General features: G+C 40.8%; 1 protein-coding gene across 1 annotated transcript in view; it reads right to left on the reverse strand.

Annotated features, from left to right (window-relative positions):
• Positions 1-11551, reverse strand: part of nherf1a (NHERF family PDZ scaffold protein 1a) — a 31527-nt gene extending 19976 nt beyond the window's left edge. Inside the window, exon 1 of the mRNA XM_028567634.1 lies at positions 10769-11551. Within this exon, the coding sequence (XP_028423435.1) occupies positions 10769-11248 (480 nt within the window). The 5' untranslated portion in view covers positions 11249-11551. The remainder of the gene's footprint in view (positions 1-10768) is intronic.
• Positions 11552-18816: the final 7265 nt, after the last annotated feature.

The raw sequence follows: 18816 nt of genomic DNA on the forward strand, positions 1-18816 counted from the left end.
TAGTTACTGTAAGTTAAATGTTAATGTTTCTGATGTTGGGAATTAACAACACAATTATTCTCCAATTTTTTTGTCACTTAAGAAGACAGCAGTGTTGTACTTTTGTATCTTCGGTGAATGGACCGCAAGCAAGAAGAGACCAATCAGAGAGGGTTTAAAAAGGACATTACGTGTTTGTGTCTTATTGGCTGACAGGTCTGTCAATTCTTCAACTGATGGGGTTGCTATGCCAAACGCTAGCTAGCTCAATCAGACAGAATTTTTAAAGCACTTTTCATACACACAAATTACCCCTCCCCCCCAGCCCCATTCACCGTCCCACCCCTAAATTGACAAAAATGTCTTTAAAAAAAAAAAAAAAAAAAAAAAAGATTTATTAAAAACAGGAACCAAGCTTAGGAAATGCCATCATAAGTGAGGAAACACCCAGAGGCATGACACTTAAAAACCAAAAGATACTTAAATATATAAATGAATAAATAAAAGCTCTAAAACCGTGGCTAATAAGTCCATAGCTGTCAGTCAGTTATGGACTAGAAGAATTTTTTATGGGTGGAAGAAGCCACTCAGTGGCCACCTTAGGGCTGGGTACCAAATTCAATACTTTTTAGGCACTGACCGAATTGTATTGAGTATTGAAAAATGCCTCGCCATTCAATATCCAATTCCAATGCCTAAGGAGGAAATCTCATCAGCGTCAGAGATCCAATCAGCATGCTCCTACCAAGATCTAATAATGTTTGTGATTGGCTGTCTAGCGTTAAACGATTTTTACCGGCATTGATGTGCAAGTGATGCAAGTTAAAAATGAAAAAACAAGCGCGGTCTTAAACGTGTTGCGTGCTTCACCACTAAAATACTGTATTTATCCGTCATTTTTCATCTCCATTTTATCCACATTGACCACATGCAGTCCTTATTCCACTTGCTCACCTGTTAGAGTGTGCGCACTATAGGAGTTGGGCGATTTACTGCATGTCTGCCCCTCTCTCTTTAAATATCTAACAAATGTTAATAATTGCATAGTAAAGGTTTCATTAACCCTAAAAAAGGCATTAGTCTTGAGTTGTCCAACTTACAGTCCAAAACAAGATCTTCAATTTACCATAATATTAAAAAAGCAGCAAAGATGCATTCGAAAGGCTGGAACCAGCATACGTTTGGCATTTTGGCTTGAAACGTGACTTAAACGGTTAATCAACTATCAAAATAGGCAATTCACTGTGGATTGGGCCGATATAGGCTGATATTAGCTATTGCACATAAATCTGTATCGGGTATTGTATGTACATACGCTGTTTCAGCACTATAAAAACTGCAAAATGCTTCAATATTACACAGAGACAAAATATTATACTGATTGGTTGCAACTTCTGTACTGAATTGAACAAGTCATGCAGGTGCAGAACCAAACCTGTCTTGAATCTGTTGCTGTTATATTAAACCTACAGACATTGTGACAATGGAATAAATGTTAGTAACTGCGGGTATATTGAGTAACATGACTGTAATCTTGATTTATAGCGTTCACTTCTCTTATATCAATAAAGTGCCAGAATAATTGTTCTTTCCCATGCTTATGTGAGCTGAGCGATAAGAGATGCTGTAAAACACTGAAGAAGGGAGCTGCCTGACGGCCTTCATTTTGAGTCGGTGGGTTCAAAGTCTTTGGGATATTCTGTACATGCACACAGGGAGTGGAAGCACGAAGCACGCAGGGTGGAAAAAGGCCCTGGAAGACAACAGGGCAAACCTAAAGAGTCCGCATCCTCGCCAAATGAATTTAAATTTAAATACACTGGTTGACTGACATGACACCATTGTATTCATACAATACTATCTAATTATAATTATACTAATTATTATCTAATTATATTAATCCAGGATAAAGTCAATGATATTAATAATGTATGCACGTTGCTTCCTCTAAATTTCAGGTTGTGGTCGACTAGCGGGGCCTAGCTTTGTTTGTTTGATAAATTGATCATCATTGATTGTGATTGGTGGTTGGCTGTGCATGCAGAGCCTGCATGTCACGCACTAGCAACAAACTGTGTATCCAAGAAGACTTAAATCAGTGTAAATGACGTTATATCAGAAACAGACTGCTGTTGTAGATTAGTGTTATGTTTCCAGCTTCACAGCTCCGAACTGTAACGTTAGTTGGGACAGACGCCTTGATTTTTAAGGCTAACTATATTAGCTTTAACCTCGCTGGAAGTAGCTTTCTGGCAACTCTGCGGTGAAAAATGGCCGGCTGCCGCTTACGGCGCTTTTCTACACACGGGAGGGCCTCACTTACTTTCTTACTTCCCATAACAAACCCCGTCGCACTAACGTTAAGTCACATCCACACGTTGCCCACATGGCCATCTGTCTTAAAGGGGAAGGCTCAGCCGGTAACAATCACGTAAAAAGGAGAGCGGTGACAGTATACATTTTAGGGCTGCTCCCTCTTAGTGGATTAGTCAACTAATCGGATTTAGATTTCTTTAGTCGATTAGTCATATTTTATGCTTTTTTTCATGCTGAATGACTTATTTCCAAGAAACGTACGAGCACATCTCTGCTAAACACAAGAATTAAAGTGGTGCTTTTGCATGACTCTTTGCGGAGAAACGCAGACTTACAGATTTGTCGATTCAATCAACTAATCGATTAGTCGATACAATTGAATGAGTGTTAGTTGACTAAGAATTCGTTCAATCGAGCACAGCCCTGATACTTCTCTATCAAGCAGCAAAAAAGTTGTAGCGTTAACATTGCACGCCCTGCGATGTGACTATCGCTCATGCCCACATCGCGATGTAGACGATGAAATAAAATATCGTGCAGCCCTAGCATCAACCTTTTTATTTTGGTCAAGAACCTCCTTAAAACCTTGCGTCAACCCTTTTAACACTAGGGCTGGGTATCACTCAAAAACTTTCGATACCGGTACCAATACAGTGACTTTGATACCGGTTCCTGAATTAAACTTTTTAAGATACTAATTTTATACAACATTTCACATTATGGCACAAATCTTTTTATATATTTTTCAGCTCCTACTAGGTGAGCCGTCTCGGTGTAACGTAGAGTTTTTCTTGCGTGTCTCTACGACGTGTAACGTTAGACAGCCAATCAGAGACATTATTAGATCTTGGTAGAAGCATGCTGCATGGCTCACTGACACTGATGAGATTTACTCCTAAAAAAACAGGTATTGAAATTGTGTATTGAATGACGATACTCAAGGCAATTCGGTCGGTGCCTAAAAAGTATTGAATTTGGTACCCAGCGCTATTTAACACACATTCATTTAGGCTCCTATTATTTTATCACGTGTTTGACATTTTGTACAGAACAAATTGCTGTTTCATCATGTGGCCAGCCCCCTCTGGCCCACCCCCACACACTCTCCCCCAGCCCTACTGACAGTGTGTTAAGTGAGGGTGTAGGTATTTCAGGGTCAGCATGGCCTCCTTGTTGAGGCGTGAGAGTCCTCTCTCCTTTCCTCCCTGGCCCACAAGCCTTTCTCCTCATGCAAACACTGTGGACAAAGCCTCTTTCTGCTGCTGGGGATCTCTATGGTGACCAAAAGAAGGCCCTCGGTTTGGTGGAGCGCTGAGTTGCCGGAGGCCAGGATGTTACCATAATATGATGACCTGTTCATTCATTTCATGCTTTCATCTTCCAGGAAAAAGCGATCTCTAAAGTATCAGATATCCAAGCCTTTGCCAAGACTATCACCACAAGGATTTTGTTTAATTTAGTGTGAACAATTTTGGTGACTGAGTCCTGGAGAGCAATACCAAGTCTAACCAAAGACAATCACTTGAAAATGAGCTATTGTTTGTAGGGTTATATACAGAATTCAACACTTTTTAGGCACCGACCGAATTGCCTCAAAAGTATCGAAAAATGCCTGGTCATTCGATACTCCATTTCAATACCTAAGGAGCAAATCGCATCAGCGTCAGGGAGCCAATCAGCATGCTTCTACCAATATCTAATAATGTCTGTGATTGGCTGTCTAACGTTGCACGTCGTAGAGACATGCAGGAAAAACTCTACGTTACACAGAGACAGGGCTCACGTAGCCGGAGCTGGAACATAAATAAAAAGATTTGTGCCATAATGTGCAAGGCTGTAATTGATTTTTGTCTTATAAAAATCGTATCAAAAAAACACGATACCCAGTCCTAATAGTTTGAAGCGTAACCATGGTTGTGCTCAGCAGGGCTACTTTCATGTCATCGTTGGCCAGCCCACAAATGTATCCCACTGAGAGGCTGCTATCAGGCCAGTACAAGACCATCAGTCAGGCTCTGCCAAGTTTCCCATCAGGGAGGAATGTAGCTGGAGGGCTGCAGCATCCCAGTCAGCCAGCCTGGCTCTTTCACTTACTGGAGGTCAGAGTATTAGTGACGGGGCATGAGACACCTACACTGAACCAGACAGAGATCTAGACATTGGAACAGGGTCATAAGGTAGGACAAAAAAGTTATTTTGTTCGGTGGCAAGTTTTTTATTTATTTATTTATTTTAAACGAGGGCCAGGCTGGAGCTAGTCACAGACTGATTGCAACATTAATGTAGAGCCCAACAGTTTCTGTGATCACAGAATCATGGACTGAAATATTATATTATGTCCTGTCTCTCTTAGTTACGCTGTTATAGTTTTAGACTGCCGGGGGACTTCCTTCCTTCCTTCCTTCCTTCCTTCCTTTGACACACTGAGCTGCTCTCTCCTCTCCCTTTCTATTACCATTTGTGTGCATCCCGTCCCAGAAATGCTTGTTACTAATCCTAGCTTCTGGGGAGTTTACTCCACGGAGTCCTTATGTTTTTTCACCCAGCGTATTTCCTTGGAGAACGTTGGCACCAAGATCCTGGTTGCAGCTGTCGCCGTGGTCCTGCTGCACTCCCTGCTAAGCTCTGCGGTGCCCTGCAATGTCATGCTGCTTCCTGCTGAACCCTGCTGCTTCCTGCTACGTCCATCCATGCTCTGCTGGGCCACGCTACATCCTGTAATGCCCTTCAGCGCCTTGATATGACATGAACTACTACGACTACCATTTGAAGTCACTGTTCCATTATTAATGTGACTATTACTGCCACTGTTCATCATATCCCCAACCGGCCCGTGAGACACCGCCTACCAAGAGCCTGGGTCTGTCTGAGGTTTCTTCCCAAGAGGGAGTTTTTCCTCGCCACTGTCGCACTGCTTTCTCTTGAACGAATTACTGTAATGGTTGGAATTGTTGGGGCTTTGTAAATTATAGAGTGTGGTCTAGACCTACTCTATCTGTAAAGTGTCTCGAGATAACTCTTGTTATGATTTGATACTATAAATAAAATTGAATTGAAATAGAGAATAAAAAAATTAAAAAAACTATGAGACAGATTCCATAGGGCCCTACATTAAGTCAGTGCTAAAAACAGGCAGAGTAAGATCGACATTTGAGGCAGCATTATCTAGATCTTAGCCTAATGTTAACTCAGAGCTGGCCTCATTTATTATTTTTTTTAATACTGGAGGTTTTTATATCATTCTGTAGCTTCCCAATAGGGTTCCTTATGTATTGAAATCTAAATATTCACATTTTGGTCAAAGTATATTTTAGCATCAAAATGCAGGTTCCCAAGCCCTTCTTAAAACTTTTTCCCACGTGACCTGACGTAGGTTTCTGTATAATGATGTTGCTTCATATATCCCTATCTTTAGTCATTAGTCAGTACAGTCAGGGATGTAGTGGAGGCTAAACGCACGTAAACGCCGTTTACGCACCTCCCAAAATTTGGAAATAGTGTTTATCCACCTCTAAATTGAGTTCATCCACCTCCAAATTGCCTATAGTTCCTAAGCCATTTTAAATTAAGCTTAAATATTAGTATTATGTTGTTTTAGTTTCATACTGTTCGTTATTAGTTTCATAGGTTGTTGAACCTAAGACGAAGTCTTTCATATTGCGCTGCATTACCGTCTGTGTTGACCAATCTCTTGCTGTGTTTTGTGATTTAAGCCCCCAACGTTGACTTCCAGGCAGCTATGCCTGGAAGTCACTAGGATTAGGCAATGTTAGGTGCCTTGAAGTCATGAAGTCAATGGTCGCAGCACTGCCTTCAAGTCAACGTTGGGGGCTTATACCACCATCGAGCATCTCCAGCGTATCCAGCAGGAAGCAGCAGACTGCATCCAGATTCGTCAGTCACTAGCTAAGTCTATGGTCACTAGCCCAAACTAGCCTACATGTCTCATGTAATGATGAATGAACAAGTACAGTGCTACTTAAATTGTCTTTCTTCTGTTAATTACAGAAACTGAGTTATATTTAAATTAAAATTTGTGGCACCAGATTCATCCTTCTGTCGTCAATCTGCACCTGCTACATTAGCAATTGTTAAAAACTGTAATCAACAACTATTTTGATAATCAATTATTCTGAGACATTTTTAAGACAAAAGTAAAAAATTCTCTGATGTCAGCTTGTTAAACGTGAATATGTTCTAGTGTCTTCTCTCTGTGACTGAATAGCTTTGAGTTGTGGACAAAACGAGACATTTTAGGGACGTCATCCTGGACTTTTGGGAAACACTGATCCATATTTTCCACATTTTTCTGACATATAGACCAAACAACTAATCGATTAATTGAGAAAATAACAGATTTATCAACTATGAAAATAATCCCAAATCCCTAAACCCATAATCATTACGTATTATGCATTGGAAGCCCTGGATACTGTATGAGCCTCCCTCTATATCTCTCTTAAATATGTTTGTTCTCTCTGTTTTGTCATTTAGTAAACTTTATAGATTTCAACCATATTATTCCTTCTTGAGTCTCTTTAACAAGAACTTAGATTAATGTATGAATTGAGTAGTGATTGTGTGACCTATGAGGGAACAACCAGTGATACCCTTGGTAGTACCGTCAAATGATAGCCTCAGGATACACATACACACCGGTAGGCAGTGGCCCACCTTACCGGGTGACCACGTCGTGGTCCACCTGATCACAGAAGTTATAGTTTACCCACCTCTTTTTTTTACCATTACACCTCTGAGTACAGTACAGTAGTAGCGCTAGTGTTAGCTGGTAACTTAAGGAAGTGGTTACCATCCGCTTTGTCATTAGTCATTCCTTCCTTCCCATTTATTTATTTCTACCATTTACTTGTTCCTTTTAGCTACCCGTTTAGACTTCTATGTGCTCTTGCTAACTAGTTCGTACACACTCTTACATATTGCAACATGTAGTCTTCAGGTGTTACAGCTGATATATTCATTTAATCAAATCATAATTTCTATTCATTCAATTTCTGTTTTTAAACTAGTTGAGCTGCTTCACAATCTTCCCACGTAGTGGGACGTACATTTGGTCATCTGCCCATTTTTGTGAGGGTCTGCATTTATCACCATGAGAGACTGTACAAGCCAAATGCGCAAGTCTCAGGGAATCCCCTAGGTTGACTGTGTTAAAGCCGGTTCGCCTGTTAAACACGTTATTTCCTTACAAGCAAGGTACCATTTAAAAAAGGTGCAGTGCTCACACCACATCATCACATCACTTCCAGCAAACTTGGCATAGAACAATAAGGGCAAAACAGCGTCATCCAATCTGTTTTAACTGAATATTATCTGGTCAGCTAAAAACACAATATCCGTCAGCACGTTAGTGTGTCGGTCACTACACAACAACATAATCTTCACACCTGTACAACACACTGAGTATGAACACATCTGCCCGTTTCTAATTTTGCATTGTAAAGTAGTAACAGAAGAACACACTGTCCTTTTAAACCTTTAGTGATGTATCAATTAACCAAAAGAGTGATAGAATAAATCAATAATGAAAATAAATAACCATTAGTCCCAGCCCTAGGGATAACCTAGATATATTTAAGTATGACTTATCCATGAAAAACACAAAATCACTACCAGTCATGTTGTTTTGTTGTTGACCCTTGTTTCTTACTTACTGAGGGGGCCCAAGTCTAAAAATAACCAAGTATCCTATTATTTTTGTAAGCCCCGAATAAAAAACACTTTCTATTCTCAGAGCTCCACACACATAAACACCTCCACAATTAGGCGATTTTAAATCAGGGCACAGACTTTGCACTGGCTAAAACAGTTACATAGCCTACAAAATCTTGCCATGATTTTGCCATGAACACCCTTACAAAAGTATTTTTTATAACAGACAAGAGCCTGTTCTTTCAACGGGGTAGGATTATGGTAATCCAAGGACAGAAACACATGTCCAAGTAATTTAAATGTTGATGTAGTGGAAGGTCTCCCAGACAGGGGCATCAGATCACTGCTATTGTTGCTAATTGAGCTCTTTGTGTGAGTACCATGGACAAAGCTCATTCAGAAAATCTGAAAAATTGTGGTGCACCTAGACCTGTAACAATTAGATAATTGTCCCTAACCCCAACCGGCCCGTCAGACACCGCCTACCAAGAGCCTGGGTCTGTCCGAGGTTTCTTCCCAAGAGGGAGTTTTTCCTCGCCACTGTCGCACTGCTTGCTCTTGAGGGAATTACTGGAATTGTTGGGGCTTTGTAAATTATAGAGTGTGGTCTAGACCTACTCTATTTGTAAAGTGTCTCGAGATAACTCGTTATGATTTGATACTATAAATAAAATTGAATTGTCTAATTGTCAATATTTTTACGTAATCATGTTTTTTTGTTTAACCACAATTCATTGCTATGACTGTATGACTGTTGATGGTAACTGTTGATTTTGTTTAGATATGATATTTGTTTAGATAAAAAAACGGGATTATTGGTCGGACTGTTGAGCTAAAGCTATGCTAGTTGTTGGCACTTGACCCTCCATATACACGTTCATAGCAAAACAAATGACAAGGGGGGAGATACAGTTAAAGACAATGTTTTATGATAATAAAGAGGCATGGTTTTTCTTCATAGGCTGTGTACCTGTGTTACTACATTATCTGGGTCACATGACATAACGAAAAAAATGTATCCTGGGATTCATTCAAAACTTTAAATTGTTGAAAAAAGTAATACGAAAATAAATATTTTTTTAAATTTGACAAGTGAAGATTATATTGTTAATCGCAATCATTTCTGAGACGATTAATTGTACAGAAAAATTTGGAATGGTTACAACTCTAGGTGCACCTTCATCCAACACTAAGTCTAGATGTTTTGGGTGTGTGCAGTAAAAGCACTACTTTTATCCTATTATGTCAATTCTTATCTCCCAGCAGCCTGTCTAATAACAAGAGCGTAAAAAAGTATGCCCCATCTGGCTGACAACGTCAATGTGACTAAGCCTCTGGTCCGACAAGCCAAACCTGAAACGGAACATTAATAGGACAAAGACTCTGTTCAACAGGAATGAGTAGTTTCACCGCGCTCTGTCACCTCTCCGTCTTAGCTTATAGCACTCACTTGCACAGTGAGTGGCTACTTAATAGAAGAGATGTTTTCTATTTTTTCCTTTCCTATACTTGAATTTGCGAATCAGCCCGATAGCAAGTACCGATCTGATACCAATGTGTTAAAAAATATATAGCTGTATACTACTAACGCTGGATGTGACATGATTGCCATCATTGCTGTATGGCCTGGCTCAGGTTAAACCCTTTGTAAAACATACAAATACATACAGAAGAACGAATGCAATACAACTTTCTTTCATTAGCTACTTTGAAAGATGGACATAACCGAAAAAAAAAAAAAATCTCTACTAGCACCTCACATACACACATTTTGAACGGTTTCTATTTCTGTATAAATTGTTTATGTTATATTAATGTGCTATGTTTGTTTGTGTGTGTATGTACCATTCAGGCAGATTCCACATAGGTGTATCTTACTGTGGCAATAAACACTTTTCTGATTTCTGACACTTATCATCTTCTGACACTTATCGCCCGTGTATTATCACATGATAAATTACCGGAAATCAATTATTCTTCGCCGCTCTAAAACAGTAGTTGCCAGTGGCAGCACAGCGCAACTACTACTTTAGAGCGGCGAAGAAGGGCTGTATTGGAATCGGAAAAAAACTTAATAGGGGATTGATTTCACATAACCTTTGCAGCTCAGAGGCAGGGCTGGCCTCAGATCAGAAGATATAAATCAGGGGCAGTGCAGTTTGGCTGATGATTTGGCAATGTTTTTCTTTTTTTTTTTTGGGGATTTTAGCATGAATGTGAGAAATTATATTTATTTATGAAGTGTGTCACTTGATGAATTAGCCAAAAATGGACATTTCTGTCTGGATGGTTTGTCAAACTGTTCCTCAACTAAGAAACTGATCAAATTTGAAAGTTATGAAACATAAAAAGTAAGTGGACCTTGAGTTGAGGCCGAGGGTGTTTTGTACTGTAATCCAAAAGGCCAAGAAGAAATATCCACGGTTACTCATCTGATTTCCAGAAATGTTACACCATTATGATACTGCATGGCTACTGCATAGTGATGTGCTTATACAAGATTACATGATAGAAGATTTTATCCATAAGGCCCGCTACTATTCACAGGTCAAGAGGTTAGCAGCTGGTTAACAGACAACCTTTCAACTGACGGTTCTAAATGTCTTAGAAACGATTCATCAAAGTCTAAAAGCAGAAACATATTTAGGATGACACCCTCAGGATGACACCCTTAGGATACCTCATAATGACTGCTGCTTTGTATGTTTGATCAGCAAAGTAATAATAGAATTGAACTGAATCGAATCATATGTCCATGATTCACTAAGTGAAGTGTGCAGTAAGTAGCTGTGCTTTGCTGTACCTTGGTGTTGGAGCTGACACTCAGCCTCCCCGACCTGTCCGAGCTCTCCGAGGAAGCATCCCCGTTCTCAGGCGGGGCAGGGCTGGACCCCCTCGGGGTGCCGTTGCTCTGCGAGTCCCCGCGGTCAGAGTCGCTGTCCCCCCCGGGCAGGGGAATCCCTTCCGTGACGAACTCTTTCCGGCACTGCAGGTTGTGTTTCTTCAGCAGCTCAGCCGTCTCGTCGTCCACCACGATAATCTCCAGAGCCCCGGTTGTGGACCGTATCCTGGCGACCACTTGCTGATGGCTCTCGCCCTCCACGCTCTCTCCATTCACGAACACTAGGCGGTCGCCTGCCAGAAGCCCGGCCGCGGAGGCGGGAGTGTCGGGCTCAACGAGCCTGACAAACTGCCCGGTCTTGCCCTTCTCCCCGTGCAGGTGGAACCCGTAGCCGCTGGATCCTTTCTCCAGCACACAAAGTCTGGGTCGGAGGTTTGACATGTTGTTTACCCTTCTGACCGACGAAAACTTGTTCTACTCACTTTTCCGAACCACTTCGGATGCTGGAAACGGGGAGCCGCACAACTACTCACACCTGTTGCGAAAACTGACTTTGCTCGAGCTCCACTTCCGCTGAACTGAGTCCTAGTGAACTTTCCGCTGCTAATGTTGTTGCGCTTTCACTGTGCCGCTCGGTGCCCAGATCCTCCCCTTATTAAAGGCTGCTATGTTGCAATCTTCTCTTCCACCTCCAATCCGAACAAGTCCCGTGCGTGATATTACGAATCCCACTATGGCCACGCCAAGACCCGCCCTTCAATAGCGTTCACACACTACTATTGGCCAGGCGTCCACATGTACAGGTCCTATCCCCTGACCAATCCCCTAACCCTAACTCAAGGTGAAATGCCTAACCCCAACCAATCGAGCTGCTTCGTAGGGCGGGTCTTGGCGTGGCCATAGTGGGATTCGTAATTTTGCGTCCCGTGCTCACTGCTCAGCGGAGGTAGGGACAAACAAAATAATGCTGCCATCGGTTTTTCAAAATAAAAGCTCGTACTGTTCAGACTGCAGTACTGTAACGGGTTTAACGTCCTCTGCCTCTTTTGTCCGATAATTAGGATATCTAAACTACAGTGTACTATTTAACGTTATAAGCTGGATACCATGTCATTTAGACTTAGTGTCTTTAAGTTTCAATTTCCAGGGCGAGAAAATTAAAGATTATTTAAGCCAAATGACTAAATTCAACAATTTCAAACACATTTCCCCATCAGAGAAGAGAACACTATTGGAAACCGACTAAAGGATCTTGTAGAAAAACACAGAACTGATTTTAAATGACAAAAAAAAAAAATCTTTGTTGGATTTATGACCTCAGCATCTCTAAATCCTGGCTACGACCCTGACTAGCAATATTGCATTTAGAGTTTTTGGTTTCTGTATGTTTGGGGTTCTAATTCCTGTTGTAAACCTTATATTGTTTTTCATAGACTATCCTACATGATTTGTTACAGTGCTGTTTCAATGCATTTGAATAGTAGTTAGTCTATATCCTCGATGTTCCACAAAATTCTGCCGGATTTCACTAATTTAGGCCAGATATCCGTTGCCTTGGGCTTTCTTTGTGTTGGCGTTCTAAACTCCGGTGGATTTCTGAGTAATATGGTTAACTGCTCCTCAGATCTCTGCAGGGTAAATCCAGACAGCTAGCTAGACTATCTGTCCGATCCGAGTTTTCTCGCGCACGACTAAAACAACTTTTGAACGTACACATGTTCCACCAAAACAAGTTCCTTCCCGAGGCTATTTTACAGAGGCACCATTGCTCCGTCCGGCGTTTAGCACCACCCAAGACGATTGTGATCAGTTTAAAGAAATGCCAATAAACCAGAGCACGTTTTTCTCCCATCCCAGAATGCTGGGTGGTCTAGCCAGACCTTCCTTTGCAGCGCTGTGGAGAAAGGTCTGGCAAAGCAAGACTACTAAATATGAGGCTGTGTTGGGAAGTCAATAATAACTCTCAGCGTCACGATAAGGGGAAAAGCACAGGTGTTACTAAAAATATTCAATACAAGTTCAGTAGAATAGGTGGGCATGCAGTCAGGACCTAGGGCCTTACTGTGTTTCCTTGGTCTCCTGAATGTGTTCGTCAGCCTCCTGTCTGAGGAAGCATGGGCTTGACAATGGAATGGAACTGGACAGGGTAATAACACCTGACATAGAAAGTATTCAGTTGGATCGGAGCACCGGTGTTACAGTCCGGGAGGCAGACGCCTCTGTTGAAGAATGACAATCTTTAAACCTCTGAGGGCTGTCAAGGTTTACTTTGAAAGATCTTTAAGCAATTTGAACTTTTTCCAGCAACTTTCAACAGTCAAAATGGGCAGCACAATTCGGCCAATGGAAGGTAACAACTTCACAGCTTCTCAACATAGGAGATCAAATAGTATATACAGTAAACAGTATATAATGTCTGTGAAGATGCAGAATGGCCACAAGATGGAGTCATACACTTCGGACTTAGTCTGCACCTTTTCTTCACAGCTCTGGGCTGGTATTTATCAAGCATCTGATAATTACTCACAAGAACACTGCTAAGAATCAACTTAAGAGTAAAAACCTTGGCTCAAAGCTGCGCTTAAAAGTAAGTTATCAGGCATGTCAGTTGTAATATAAGTGAAGTGTAGGACTATATCTTAAGCATCAGTCATAGGAGATGATTTATTACACTTTGCTGTGCCACAAACAGGATTTGGGATGACGACACATTCATGGACCAATCACTGAATAGTTTTCCTTATTTAAGAATATTCTCAGATAAATTCACATCGAATGGTGAAATTCCTAAGAGGAGTTTACATTCAACATACATTTGACAATCATTTCAAAAACATTCAAAAACTCCTCTCTTGGCGCATGTCTCTGTCTCCTCAGCGCCATCACAAGCCCCGACTGGCAACTCCTCACCACTGGAGAGACCTCTGGAGCTGTCTGAAATAACTGGGACGGTAAGAGCTTTTATACTTAAGTTTGAAAGTAGGAGTACATTTCATGAATTCTCAGCACTTAAGACTAATATGGCAATTTTGAGAAGCTTGATAAATATGTGCCCTGTGTGTTGTTGCTGCCCCTGATGCCTCCACGTTTCCAGAAACCAGCCAGCGCTCCTGCACTGGAAGCATGGGCGATTTTAGACCCTTTTTAGGGGGGCTCAAGCCCCCTTAAATTTCATCTCAGCACCCCCAAAAATTATAATATCAAAAAACTTTTTTTTTTTTGGTGCTTCAAGTTAGGGTTTGCGAACTTGTCTGTTAGTGACAGAGGACAAACACACAGGTTCAAAGGGCTTGAAACAGATTTAATATCCCATGTGTCTTTCACCGATGCTATGCACTTGTAACCCCGTAAAGGAAAGGGTTAACAGAAATGTAGTGTTGGCCAATCGGAGGAGGTTGTGCCAGACTTCCGCCTTTGGCTGAGTCTCTATCTAATCTGTCAGAGGGAGAGCAGGAGTGCGGTTGTGAAGTTTAACGTTGGTATTCCCAGAGAAGAAGTTGGCCATTTCATGGCGCAGATTAGAACCCAAATTGAAACGTAAGCAACTAAAATTGCTGAATGTGAGAACATTGTGTCAAATTGGTCGTTATCACTGTGACTTATAAAGTGTCAGGTTTCGTTCCATCATAGTGTCAAAAAACATTAGCTGACATTGTTCAGTAGCTAGTTTAGAGATTGTCGGCAAATAAAATTACTGATTTAGCAGGGGAAGGACCCCCATAAAGGTCTGATCCTAGAATCGCCCCTGACTGGAACACTACATGGCCCCGGGTTTCTTGGAGGGTCCTGAAATATAACTTTATTTAGGAATATGCACCACATGAGCATGATAATCCCAGAGACATTTAAAAAATAAATTACTTTTGTTCAGTATCAAAGTAATCCATTGATAGTTGTCTGTACATCCATGGGTCCACTACAGACAGGCGTGCTGACACATCATTCTACAGACTATAAATAACTTTGTATAAATATATAGTCAAATTATATATATATGGCTTAGTTATATCTGTATCTATCTATCTATCTATCTATCTATATATATTGAATAATAGATGTGATATAATACATTAATACAACTTTTTTCATGTTGCGCTATCAATATATTCACTTGACACACAACGACATTATCATCAATGTAATTTGACATTATCAAATTATTTCTAAATTCAACATGCATGGCTCTTCTGACCCGACTGTGTCTGTGCGATCAGACTGGATAAACGCATGAAGATATAAACCAGATGTTTTATGATTTTCGGTAATGATCACTGTTGATAATTCTGCGGCCTTCACACAGATCAACAACATTATAGAACAGACAGACAACAAGTGAAGAGGATTTCCACTCTGAGACCTTATTGTACAGTCGGGTACAACGCAGTTTATACTTGAATATGATTGTTACAATGTATGTTGATGGAGCAGGTTCCAGTGTGTTGTTCCCTGCAAGGGCCTAGGTTTAGTTTCAACATTATGAAATATTGAGCGTCAAACACTTAATTTTCTGCATCAATTTATGCTGCAAATGTCTTTATTTATGTAAAGGAAATGATTGTTCTCTTGTGTTGTTCTTTCTGCATACTCAAAACATCATCATGGTGTTTCGGGATGATTCTCTTAGGATTTATGTTCATCTCAACAACGCTGTAAGAGAATGATACCTTGTTAAATCCAGAAGCTCCAAAGTTTAATTCTACATAAAATACATGTAATCCCAAGAAATCACATCTTTATTTTTCACGCTCCTGTTGTGTTCTTCAGCCCCAATTTAGCACAAGTAGTCTTGGTTTGAGCCCCCTGGACAGTTACTTTTCACCTCTGTTGCAAAGTGGGTTATCTTTCATATTTTTTGAGGGGGGACAAACCTACCTTTTCAAAATATTGAGGTGGACATATCGCCTGCATCCCCCCGGAAATCTTCGCCAAGGTTACCCGCCCGCACTCTTCACCTGGCGACACTTGTCATGCAGCTGATGTGCAGATTGGACACTTTGACACAGACACACAGACGCACAGAAAGAAGCCCAATACTTCTGCAGGCTTTCATCATGAATGACATGGTTACAGCTTCACGTTACAGCGTCACTCTAAGTTTATAGATTATATAGTATAGGCATCCATACATTTATGTACTGTACGTATGGATATCATCGATTCATGTTTGCACTCTTTGTGTTCTTGTTGACAGTAACAGGAAAACTTGACCTGTATGTAGATATTTTATGATGTTGTTATGTAGTAGTTGTAGTAGTAACAGTAGTTTGTTTATGTCCCTGTTGGTAAATTAGGTTGCAGCAGCACTTCCGGCTCAGCTCTCTTTTCGTCACAATGGTGCGGCTCTCACTCTTGCAATGATTACGCTTTTATTTTGAAGGTTCCATCGGCAAATAGGAAGTTTTGTTTATATTTATTCCTATAGGTTTTATACCTATACAGCTTCACTACAATTTCATAGATTGTAATATCTCTCTCTCTCTCTCTCTCTCTCTCTCTCTCATTCAAATTGCTCTATTGGCATTAATGTCAGAAAAACAATATTGTCAAAGTGCGTCTCACTATCTTTGTGAGGACCTGTCATTGACATAATGCATTCCCTAGCCCCTTACCCTAACCTTAACCATCACAACTAAATGCCTAACCTTAACCCTTACCCTTACCCTAACCATAACCAAATTATATCCCTAATCCTACAACCAAGTCTTAACCCTCAAACAGCCCTTTAAACTTGTGGGGACCAGCATTTTGGCCCCACAAAGCTGTCCGGACCCCACAAGTATTCCCGGTTTTTGGCCCCCACGAATGTAGTTAAACAAGAACACATACACACACACACACACGCACACACACACACACGCACACACACACAATGAACAAACATATGGCAGGTGACTGCAGGGGAGCCGACTGTTTATATAAACTAAAAATAGTTTATTTCTTATGCAGCATACAACACAGCAAAGACATCTTTTGGCAGCGTGCTCGGACAACAAACTGTTCAATGTGTATAAGGTCTAAAGGCAACCATTTTACATAATAAACACAGTAATTGACCGTTGTTCCGACATCATGAGTTTCTCAAAGCTGCACTAATGAATATTTGTATTTTACCAATAGGTCAAATGACTATGCCTTATATAAAAGTTATGGCACGAGGGTCAAACCCACCGAGAATTACCCCCCAACTCTGCAGTTCCCCTCAGCTCACGTAGCGTTTGAGCATCCTTTAAGTATTGTTTTAGTTGAATGGTGTGAAACTCTGAAAATTCTGCTAAGACCACCGTCAGGGCTGCTGAACAAAGCGTAGCATTTAGCAGCTAAAGAGATAGATCTTTTTCTCAGGAATTGGTGGAGACCAAAACAGAGTTAAAGGAGAGTAGACTTACATTTTTTGGGTGGTCAGAAACTGGACTCTAAATAAATGCTAATGCATCTGTGTATGTTTGATGTGTAAATGGGTAGTTTTGGGAGGCGATGATATGTTGTGTTTACAGCTTGTTCTGCTGCCCCCAAGTGGCCCAAAACATTTTAATCCATTAATGCAGCTTTAATGTGTTGATGTGGACTTACATACCAGATGTTGTATTTAAAAAAAAAAATGTAACCCTGAGTGTTGAGTTAAAATCTGAAGAGAAATACTGATTATTTGTTTATACTATGTTGGTCTCCTTAAAATATAAACAGTTTAATGTGTTCTGGAGGTACAGCCAAAGAGTTGGTACATGCAGTCCAGCAAACATGCAACAAAGCTTTAAAGTACATAATCTATCCATAAAAGCAAAATATATATTGTATATACTGGGAGGGAAATAATGCAGCCAACATGACAGAAAAAAAATGTTCACTCTCACGAATACATTATGTACAGAGATGTTTCCTACATGAAGGACCAAATTAGAAATCCGACACCAGATCATTGTCAAGTAGATCATGTTGTGTTCGGTCTTATGCAGCAATCCTCCTTTAGAGACACATTTCTGGTGACCAAAACATATGCGTTCCCCTGCACGTTCACAAATAGAGTTGTGTTGCAGTCGTCAGAGCACATCAGCGTTCCTTCAGCTGTGTCCCTGAGCTTTTCTTGAGTGCCAGCAGCCAACTGTCGCAATCGCGAAAACAGTTTGTCAAGAATGTCCCGGCCTGACTGTGTCATAAACAGACAGGGCTTTTGTTCATGTACTTGGCTTTGAATTGCATCCATGACACAGTGTTTGGTCTATGTCTGGATCTCCTGGTAGATTGCATGACACATAAGGTTTTTCAAAGCGGATTCAAACTAAGTGTGCCTTAAGACTGTGTGCTCTGCTGGTTTATGCCAGTGGTGTGTGGGTGGATGTTGTTTTTAGTTTCTTCCTCTTTGGCTAACTGGTGTGTCTGTAATGTTCTTGTACTTCCATCAGCATTGATTTATTGGTAAATTAGCAGGTAGACAAACTATTTTTAATCTAACATCTATAAAAGGCAAAAAAAACAAAACATTGTTTAAAGAAGCATGAATTGTATAATTCGTTAGATGAAAAGATCAATATCAATCTCATGTCTGTGCGTTAAGTAAGGAGCTTCAGTGAGATGTGGTTAGACTAGCCGAGCACGCTAAGCTATAAGCAATTGTCGGAGCATGTAACTCCCGCTAACGATTGGTCAGTCCATCAGATTGGTCCAAAGTGAAATGGCTCAACAGTTATTGCATGGATTTCAACGAAAATGTGTTCGGACATTCACCGTCTGCAAAGCCTACAGATTTAGGTGATTCCTTTATTTTCGCTCTAGTGCCACCATGAGGATGACATTTCTGATTTTTAGTGAAATGTCTTGACAACTATTAGATGGATTGCCAGACATTCATGGTTCCCTCACTGTACGTACACACCGCCGCCGACTTGAGCTGCAAAGAAGCTCTGGCTCTGTCAAGGATGCTTGTCAAAAAGTACGGGGAAGCAGTTTGACGCTTTGGCTGCTCTGACGTGGCAGCATTCAATGTTCGATCATGTTCAACACATGATTGAAGA

The sequence above is a fragment of the Perca flavescens genome, chromosome 21, assembly GCF_004354835.1.
Source record: "Perca flavescens isolate YP-PL-M2 chromosome 21, PFLA_1.0, whole genome shotgun sequence".
In the NCBI taxonomy this organism is placed as follows: Eukaryota; Metazoa; Chordata; class Actinopteri; order Perciformes; family Percidae; genus Perca; species Perca flavescens.